The following is a 10,243-nucleotide window of genomic DNA, read 5'->3' as shown; positions in this document are numbered from 1 at the left end:
TTAAATTCTCTATGAGGGATTCAGGGTGGTCGCGTCATCGGGCCTAACAATGCATTGTAAATTCTGGCGTATGTATGGTAAATGGAATAAATGAAGCGTACCCTATTACGTCACGATAGGGAATTGTAACGTACTGTAATATGTCACCGCACATCCGGTAACACCACAAGCCAGTGGGCGTATCCGTAGTGAGAGTTCATTGAAATGAAACGCACTCGTGTTTATCAATGTTGAGAAAGCTCGTGCTCGTTTAATAACTAACGCGCGAATTTTTATGAAAGGGCGGCATAGCTGCGCGTTGCAAAATTCGTTTGGCTATCGGAATTATTTGAAAATCAATGCTGCGAAATGGACAATATGAAATTTGTATGAAGCTTTCAACGTAATTCCATATTATAATAATAATAATAAAGGAATAATACCTGGAAGATTCAAATTACGAATATAAATATGGATATAGAGTAGATTACGCGCATTCATCCGTCGAGTTTACTTTCAATAATCAGATTGCCCGGTGACGTCAATACAATATGCGAGGCATATTTGTCATTTATGAGGAAACGTTCAAATACGTTTTCGATTAAAACAAATGGGCTATGAAAATCGTTTGAGGGCGTAAAGCTTATTATTGAATTTTCTATTCTCATCTGTATATTTATGAACTGAAAATAAGGCAGAAGCATAGATACGTAGATCATTACGTAAAAGAGAAATGGACTCTGAACCTAACACCCCGTGCCATACCGGAAAATTACGATCCACGTGACCATGTATTTTTTTGCGACAAGTAAACGTTTATGACAATTGTATGAAAATTCTCGCGGCTGAAATTAGAGATTCCGATCACGTGGAAATGTTAAAGAGCATAAAAATTAGCGTTCATTTCCGTAAGAAAGTAGACAATAAGACACCGAGCGTGTCCATAACAGTTCACTTGTAACGAAGCAGAATCCCGCGAATTCGTCGTGCCAGAGTTTAAACTGAAATTGTTATCGTTTGCGACACGTTACATAAAGTTGATTAATGCAGGCAATTAGTTGACAACAAGTAGACAAAGCGTTCGTATAATTAAGTGTACAAAGAACACGAGGTCGTCGATATTGACGCTACTAATCGATGTTTAATCGAAATCCGTCGAACAAGTATCATGCCACATTGCCATTTATTGTGCAATTTTGTTCGGTATCTTTTGGAAGCGATCCGAGAAGAAAATCTCCAATCGTGGAAAGAACTTTTACTTTTGGAACGGTGGTGGAAAATAGAAATTGGATTACCCGATAAACTTCCGGGTGTGCACGCGCGTAAACCAGTTTCTTTTATTTAATTTGGTTATTAACGCGTACACGCGACTTTCTTTCCTTTCCTGAACTCGTTCCTCTTTATCTTATCGATAAAGCGCTTCGATTTTCGTTCTCCCTTTCGCCATTGCGGTCGAACTGGCCCATAAAAAAGTGGCTGATATGCATTAACGTGCGATACGTACACGTATGTACAACACACGCTGTATAAGTCGCCCGGAGATTAGAAGTTTAAGCCCGAATTCACGGCAAAATGAGCTACTGGGATGTCTATAGTATTATGGCATCGGTCAGTATGTGAGTCATTGTATTAATTATTATTGTATACGATACAAAAAATATGTAACTATTAATTACAGACTCTTCTTCTTCTTCTTCTTGTATCCTCTATCCTATAGAGATATTTGCATTTCGGTGGAGTTTAGGAATGAGGGAGGTAAAAACCGGTTAGTGATATTTCATTGGTGAATGGGATCGGTTTTTTGCGTTTCGGAATGAGCTCGTAGTCAAAGTAGAAAACGTGTCCGTGTAACGAGCAGGCAGATCGGTGAATAGTCTAGTCCGCTGGTGTCAAGGTCCCGTTGAACGATGAATCGTTCATTCGCCGTCGTTTAGGTTGAGGTATACAGTAAGTCGCGGTAGTTTTCGTTTCGCAGCAACATAATGCACATGGATATGGATACTCCGGTGATGGTGTTGGCTAATGCTAATGGCCAAGAGACTGTCCTCCATTGTCGAATCTTTTGAATTCGACAGATGGCTGCTGATACATATGTATAATGTGTACGCGGGAACACGTGGTCGCGACGTGCACCGACTAGACTCCTTCTCTCGGTTGTCCTCTCGAGAGAGGTAAGTTACGCGAAAAACTCTCATTCACCCATCTCCGGAGGAAAGGAGGTTGTCTCTGTTCATCGTCTTTTTCGAAAATCCGATGACCCAGTAACACCTGAGAACCGCGTATTCAGCCGTTGCAACTTCTTTTCAACAAGAAAACTCGAGGATCGCGACACCGTCGCGTCTGCGAAATTACACCGTTCTCAAAACTTTTTCTACCAACTTCTTTATTAGAAATTTTCGGCTTCTACCAAATGGCCTCGTCGTCAAGTTGAAGTTCCCAAGTGACCATCAACCGCTTGCTTGTATTAATCATTTTTCAATAAGCTAGACCTTCCTGTAAATAAAACTTCCATTCGTGTCTTGATGAATTTCTGAAGAAAAAAAAGTTGCACCAAGAAAAGATGTAATTTATTCTGAATAAGTTTCTTACGCCTGACTCTTACTGTCGACGTATAGTCTGTACAATAGGAGACGTATCGTAGATACCGTGGCGTTGGATTTTACATATTTCCCAAGAGGAAATCTACCGGGACGGTAAATCTAAGCTTAGCATAACTGTTGAATGTTTTGCCAGCGATTGCGTAATGGCTTGGTCGCGATGAAGGCGTTCATTGAATCCGCAGTACACTTCGTCTTGGGAGAGATAAATATTTATCAAATTATTAGCATTAATGGCGATCTCATTTTATTTCATTCTAATTGTTCACCCATGCTTTCCTGCGTTGTTTCGCTCGTGATTCTGTGAGGCTTCCAAGTCGACGACCAGTGTGCGAGCCTCCTGAGCCAAACGTTTAAAATAAAAGAAAGGCATGGTGGTGTCATCAGAATTCTGATCGAATATAAATTATTAGATCCAACCTTTTACGTTCGACGATGACAAAGCTGGAAGTTCAATTACTTAAAAAGGAAGTGGAACTCTTTACGGTAAACTACTACATATGTAATTTATGTTCAGAAGTGGTTCGTTATTGATTACTCATCGTTATCGAGTCTGTCCAGTGTTTTAATTGTTAACACAAGATGATAGAAAGCATGTAGTTACACATATAACATTGGGGAAAAACCGAAGTATTTGCTGCCGATGATTATGCATTCTCTTTCCTGATAACGCGATCCAGTCATTCGAATGATCGTTCGTTTTCGCATCATTCGTTTCCTTAAGATTTCCACTGCTTCGTTAATAATTTGCGTGTCGTAAACTGACGTGATTAGACTAAAAAATTCTATTTCGGTTTCTGGGTTTGATACCACTTTTAAGGAATCGCATAAAAGTGCACAAATAGAACTTTGATTGCGTCAAGTGGCTCGATATATTTTCGGACGTGATTGTAGGCTGATGCTACTACACAGTTTTGCGCACATAGGATGGCTTAGAAAAACATTCGGTTTATATTAATAACGATCGTAATATTAGAGATTGAAATATGGGAAACATAATTCAAATGAGAACCCGGTAGCATCGATTTGACGAAAGATCAAGTTATTCTTCACTTGAACAACTTTTTAAGACCGTGATGCATGTATCTGTTATTTTTGAGAGTACGTACGAGAAACAGGGACGACAATGATAAATGGCAACGATGAATTACGCTCGGTCCCTGGGCGTCCTTTGTGGCTCGGTTTCCGTGATAACATTAATATTTTGTAATCAAACAAGCGAAATGCGAGCGAAATTCGCACGAAACAGGGTCGAACGTCAATCTATAGTGTTCGCGACGAGATCGTGCGCGACATCGCAAAGACGCATTTAACTCTAATCGGAAATTGATTCCCGACTGAACCGAATTTTGAACGATGCCAAAAATAACATTCGGTTCTAACACCGATAAGAGACCATTAGCTTGATGAGCTCGGAAACCAACAATTATAACCCATTTAATTAACGTTTCCTAATGACCGCGTTAGATATAAAAGAGCAAGTAGCTGTGTATCGCCTAGGGATAGTTGGCATACGTGGGAGGATCCGATGAGAAATTGTGCCGAAACACGCACATCCGTTAACTAATACCGCAAATGGCGAGCAAGGCAAATTCGTCCCTTTCCGTCCGTGCTCCACCTCTTTCGCTCCGGCTTCCACCCTCTTCGAGACTCTCGATTCGGCTCGTCTCGCTCATCGTGTTCCGCTCGTAGTTATGGCAGTCGCTCGTCAGGGCCAAATCGGTCGCGATACTAATTTTAATTCCAAAAGGAAACTCTTCTGCATGTGCACTCGCGGCTTCACCAGTCCGGAAGATACTGGGATTCTAGATTATTTCGGTAAGTAGTCTTACCTGAACATCGAAACCACTGTATCTCAGAAACAGTGATCATAGTCAGACCTGTTGATCATCGAATTAATCGTTACACTAATTATTATTATGTGGATAAATTTTCTGTGGTAATATCAAAAACGATACGGATGTGAGAAGAGTTTGGATTTTGTGAGGAAAGTCTGTCGAAGGATCTCTCTAGTGATATCATTAACACGTTGTTTGGTTCGAGTTTTTTAAGTGAGTTTATTTTCTTACGTTCGCCGTTAACTCGCAAACTTTAGATAACCCATGGTTGCACGGATTTCGTTACGGGATCAAAAATAAAAGTTAGCGGCTACTAATTTTCGAACAAGCTACGAGCTACCGATCCGTTGTTACTACAAGGATCGTCGATAACTTGTTAAAGTGAATGTAAGACGAGGTAACCCGACGCACTGTCTCGTGTCCCGTTTCATTATCAAAAATGATAAACGCGCGCCTGTTGAAGTCGTCGTTTGTCTAGTTATCGCTTCTTATAATACAAGAGAGAAAATAAATATACAAGTCGGTGCTTGAAAAAGGAACGAGCAAATCATAGCACCTGGTTGTCGACTAATAAACAGTCAAGTGCAACTGTAGACGACATCTCTGATTGATAGTAATTGTGAAATATTTCATGCGTTACACGTTCGGCACATTCTATTTCCTCGCACTTAAGTACATGCAATCTGCACTCTATTAACTATCATTTGTAAATGATACAATTATTTGATACATCATTAACTTTCTGAAGAACAGTTGATCTATATGCTCATGCTGGAATTCCTAAACATGCTTTGCTGAAGCCGCTCAAGGCATTTTTCTACAATTAAAAAAAGATGGAAGAAGAATTTGGATCTCGAGCGTTTTACCATAAAGTGGTGAGTTTTATTATTTTTTGTTACAGGTACGCGGAACGCAGTCAAGCTGGCTGCCTCCGCAGGTAACCCCTCCGCTGCCGTCGCCGCCGCCGCGCATCCTCCCGTGCTTTGGAGCTCGCGCAGGAAGCCGGGTAAGAGTGCTGCAAGCGCTTTCATTGCTTCCTAGACATATTTTCGTTCTACATTGCCCTTCAATGTTTCAAGTAAAAAATCGAGTAAAAGCCATTAAAAAGTAATTAAGGTCAAATGGAACCAACGTTTGAATATCCTCGTTCGAAACAAGCGATTGGTGGATCTTATGCATGTGTATGTATAGAAAAATCTTGAGGTACTGATTTTACCTCGTACACGAGCCTCAAGGGGAACACGGTAACGTTTTAAATCGGCGACGGGGTCGTGTAATTGGCTCCGGGGGTTAATTTCTCCGCGACCGGCTAATTCGATACGAGAGTCGTGCGCGTTTGACCCTCGCTTATTGACCCCGCGACCGGTCAATTTAGATCCTCCCAGCGGTCTTTTAGGATTGGAGCACGCACCGTCTACGCGTATCTGCGTACATTTTAATAACACGCTTTGTGACGGTAATGATTCTGCAACAGTGTTAATTTATGCAACCGCTGATTGCGTGTTTGCTCTTGATCGTAATTATCATCGCGGTAAAACGTGCAATTAATGCGAGTCGGGTAACTGCTTTATGGTCATATACGTTTCGAACAATACTGGGTATCAATAATTAGCCGCGTTTAGTAGAGCCCTTATTATCGTATCTCATTTTCGTTCGAGTATGTTTGTTAAATCTGTTCTATATTTTCATGCGCACGCTCGACACGTACGTATTATTATTATTATTATTATTATTATTATTATTATTATTATTATTATTATTATTATTGTTCATGTATGATCGTTAACGTATTTCTATACCTAAATCACAGATTTAAGCTATTTTTTGTGTAAGCGATGTCAGTAATTGATGAAGTGCCTTGTTTGCAATATCTCTGACCAATCGTAATGTCCACATGTTATTCGTTTCGAGATTCTATCAATTTGATAGTCTCTCGCGTTATCTGGCGCCACTCGAGGAAATTCCCATAATTAATCAAGAACAATCGACTTTTTGAGAGATCGTTCGCGATTAGATACATTGTTACAAAAACTGTCTGCAGTGTTGTCTTCGAACAATTAAGTCGGATTTTACACCGAAATCAATTAAAACGTGATACGTACTTGTTTTTTCTTATCGTATGCCGTGCACAATCGAGATGCGTATATCCAAACACTAAACAAGAGATTCGTAAATCTTATCAATAATTAATTACTATAAATTAAGGAATGAGTAAGAAAAGATGAATTCAGCAAACGTTTTAAATTCGTCCATTGAAAAATGATAAAGTTTTTTTCTAACGATGCCTTAGTCTAATATTAAAAGATAGGGAAACAAGAAGTTTTAGATCGATAGAGAAATAACAATTTTATAATAAGATACGAATTTTTTCACTAACGCTGTGACACCATTTTCTAAGTGCGATTGGTCAGATGGAGCCTGGAAAAAAGTGAGAGTCGAAATTGATGAAAAATGACACATAACTTTTCGGTGGAAGTAACGCGCGCCGTAACCTTGATGCCAGCGAGCACATCGTGGCCTGGCATTGACAATCGTGTCAATGCCAATGGCAGCTGAGATCCGAGCCACAGTTTCGGACCTGATCTTTTCTTTTCCTCTCTACTGGCAACGAACTGCATAAATACACGTATCTCGTGTTCCATACAAGTATTATTATTGCACGCATACGTGGTTTGGCCCGTGCGTGGGCAGAGAGAGAGAGAAAGAGAGAGAAAGAGACTAAGAGAAAGAGAGAGGAAGGTCGCAACCTCCGTAAATTAGTCGCGTCTTAATTGACATATCCGTTCGAGATGAGCAGCTGCGAGGATCAAAGTCGACCGAGGTAGGAAGAATCTTATTTAAACGGTCGAGATTATCAAACAAAATTCCTCAGCGAAATTATTTATTCTAAATGTTTTATTCCTTACACAGCGAAAAAACATTTGTAAAAGTACGGCATTAGAAAATGAGAAGTAAAACTTTTGTAACGTCGAGAGAGCGAATGAATTTTAAATACGAACTTCTTTTATATATACATATTTTCTACAATATAATCCGCAGTCTACCTGTATGGATCCGAGCAATTTTGGAATTGGTTCCAAGGGATCAGTTTACGGTGACCTTTAACTGATCTAAATCCTTACATCTTATAAGAATATCAAGATCTCGTATTAGTGTATAATTGGAGTATACTCTGGCAATTCATTTTTATATTACTTTCCTTAAAGTAAATTAAGTAAATTGCAGTTAGGATTAAATTTTATAAGGATATAAAAGAGGTCAGAATTTTTTTTATACTAAACTATGTGACTCGGTATCACAAATAGAGTAACATCATTAAAACTCGATATGGAGGTACCTATGTATATTGTGATATGAAAATGTTTCTAATACAGAGCCAGGACATACGTTAGTTAGGTAATTAAAAACGGAGAAGATTAATCAAACGTTGCAACATTTAATTTTATAATGTAATTGCATGCTATTTTCGTTTTTTATCGGACAAGTGTAAAATCGAGAAACGATCTAAGTCATGAGGGCCATGGCACGTGAAGCGGCAAGGAAGAGAGGAGAAAACGATGCATGGGTTAATTACGAGATTGCTGCTAAGAGAATTCCTTAACGAGTACCCCGGTCGATTAGAGAGTTGCAACCGGCAACCGTCGGTCTGTCGTGAGGTAACGGTCGAGAAACGCGCGACTTCAGAAGAGAAATCTTCCTTTCGTTCCTCCTCTTTGGTCATGACGAGTAATAGCGTGCACGCTATGCCAGCCCAGATGAATCTCGAAATCGCGTATTCATCAGACTCTACTGACACGATCAAATTTATCTCTCGAACGAAACGCTTGTGCCGGAGCTTAAATATCATTCATTTCTCATTGTCAAACACCGTCCCGTGTTTTCTCCGAATCTTCGCATTACCTCCTTTCCAGGATACGTTGCGATGCACGTACATCGTGTCCGAGCTACAATATTTAAGATCACGTCGATACCATTTAGCGTAAATGTTCGTAGTCCGTAATATATGTATTTTTATGCATAAGGATTTTATCAACGACGATGTTATGTGAAACAACTTCCAGGGAAATGTACGTATCTTTCCTTTCCTGTACGATTTCTCATCAGAAAGAATTCTGAGGAAGTCGGATTTAAAAATAAATAGGAATAGAAACGTCCCATTAACTATCGACATAAAATTTGAATTGCGACACGACGATCGTGATTCACGTCAACTTTTTATTCCACACGATGAAATCTGGTTCTTGCCAGGCTCATACATAATTAGATCTTCCTGGAATTTTCTTCTCGCGATTTCCTTTCGCAGGAAAAAATCATTTAAATTCTCACGGAGACGTCAGGCGGATTTGAACGACGCACTCATGAATTTATTCTCTAATATTTCTCACGAAACAATTAAGTAACTTGACGCCAGAATTATGACTTCTTTTTATACGTGCACGTTTCCATTGAAAGCCAGTCGTTTCGGTGATTTTGGTGTTAAACAATTGTAAAGGCGCCGAGCAGCTCGATTCCACGTTTGAATATTTATTACGTGGCTCGAGGCAAAGATACGTCTGACCACTAAATTAAAATTTACCACGGATGCTTCGGGGAATCGTAGACACGTTTGAACAATTTTTTCCGTCTGCTCATATAGCAGGGAACGGGCAGGGATGGGAAGCGAGAGGTTAATGCAACATTTCCTGAAACATGAGGTAATCCCCGATCTGCAGACGACGTTTCTGTGCTAGCACGGACCGGACACGCCCGCGCTTCCAGCCGTTTTTCATTATTTCAGACGTCAAAGGCGGGGACATCCGCGAGAACGTGACGGATTGTGTAATTGCGATTCCCAGATTGTTCCCCGGATCCACCGATTACACCCAGATCTCTCCGTTAATTATGCCGCTTTCACAAAATTCATTATTCGCATCGTACAAATTTGATACGAGAAGCATCTTTCAATCGAACGAATAACTGAGTCGTCCTTTTCAATTGTTTCTACGTTGTCTCGTTCTTATAAATTTTCTGTTTGGTAGATGAGAAAGATAATTGATACTACAAAATTTAATGCGAAGAAAGGGTTGCTGATAAATAAGTGATGATTAGAAGAGGAGAGAGGTAGGGTAGTACTTAGGAGCAAGCTCATCAGTTGCATAATCCAGAAGAGTCGTGTGTAGGTATACGCGACTAGAACCCCTGGCAGACAACACGCGCGCGTGTATCGTGTGCTCACCGCGTGAAAACGTGACGTACCAATCAACAACTTTAGCCTCCTGTCTTCTTTCTTCTTTCCTCGTTTCACCGATAGACAGTGTCCATCCGACCTTTTTCAATGCTTCCTTTATCCTCCTCTACCGTGTTCCTCGGTTAACTTGGATAAAGGCATGTACCGGCTCACGTGCGCGTGAACGATATCACGATATTCCCTCTGCTCTTTTCGCTTTCTCACCGCTTCGTCTTCCTCGATTTACTGTACGCTCAAGGGGTTTGGCCACGTTCAGCAGAGTCTGCTCGAAAAATCTGTCCCTTTTCCTCCATGATATCGCGCGTGCACTCCGAACGTGAGGCACTCCGAACGTGAGGCACCCCGAACCTCAGTACTTTTTGTATGTAATACACGTTCGTAGTTATTAGAGTAGAAATTAATACGATATTTCGTATAATCATCGATATAGTATTTGTTGTAACAAGTGTTTTCCGATTGGGCAATTGTTAGGGATGTATTGGCTATACAGTCAATCCCAAAAGTTTATGTACCTTAGAAAAACGCTTTTCTTATAATTGAAAAGAAATCAGACGTCGGAAGAACAATGCTAATAATAAATAGCTACGTGCTAAAAAGTATAG

At 40.2% G+C, this 10,243-nt stretch overlaps 1 protein-coding gene across 8 annotated transcripts in view; it reads left to right on the top strand.

Annotated features, from left to right (window-relative positions):
- Positions 1-404: 404 nt before the first annotated feature.
- Positions 405-10,243, top strand: part of LOC108622930 (dual 3',5'-cyclic-AMP and -GMP phosphodiesterase 11) — a 44,640-nt gene continuing 34,801 nt past the window's right edge. For 2 of the 8 annotated variants that reach the window (XM_026811866.1, XM_026811865.1), the window contains exons 1-3: positions 420-4,394; positions 5,316-5,420; positions 6,225-6,242. In XM_026811866.1, the coding sequence (XP_026667667.1) occupies positions 4,271-4,394; positions 5,316-5,420; positions 6,225-6,242 (247 nt within the window). In that variant the 5' untranslated portion in view covers positions 420-4,270. The other 6 variants (XM_018021089.2, XM_026811867.1, XM_018021090.2 and 3 more) reach the window with 5 other exon arrangements.

This window comes from Ceratina calcarata, unplaced genomic scaffold (assembly GCF_001652005.2).
Source record: "Ceratina calcarata isolate Rehan_Ccalc_2016 unplaced genomic scaffold, ASM165200v1 scaffold25, whole genome shotgun sequence".
Taxonomy (NCBI): domain Eukaryota; kingdom Metazoa; phylum Arthropoda; class Insecta; order Hymenoptera; family Apidae; genus Ceratina; species Ceratina calcarata.
This window is presented reverse-complemented; position numbering and strand designations above follow the sequence as displayed.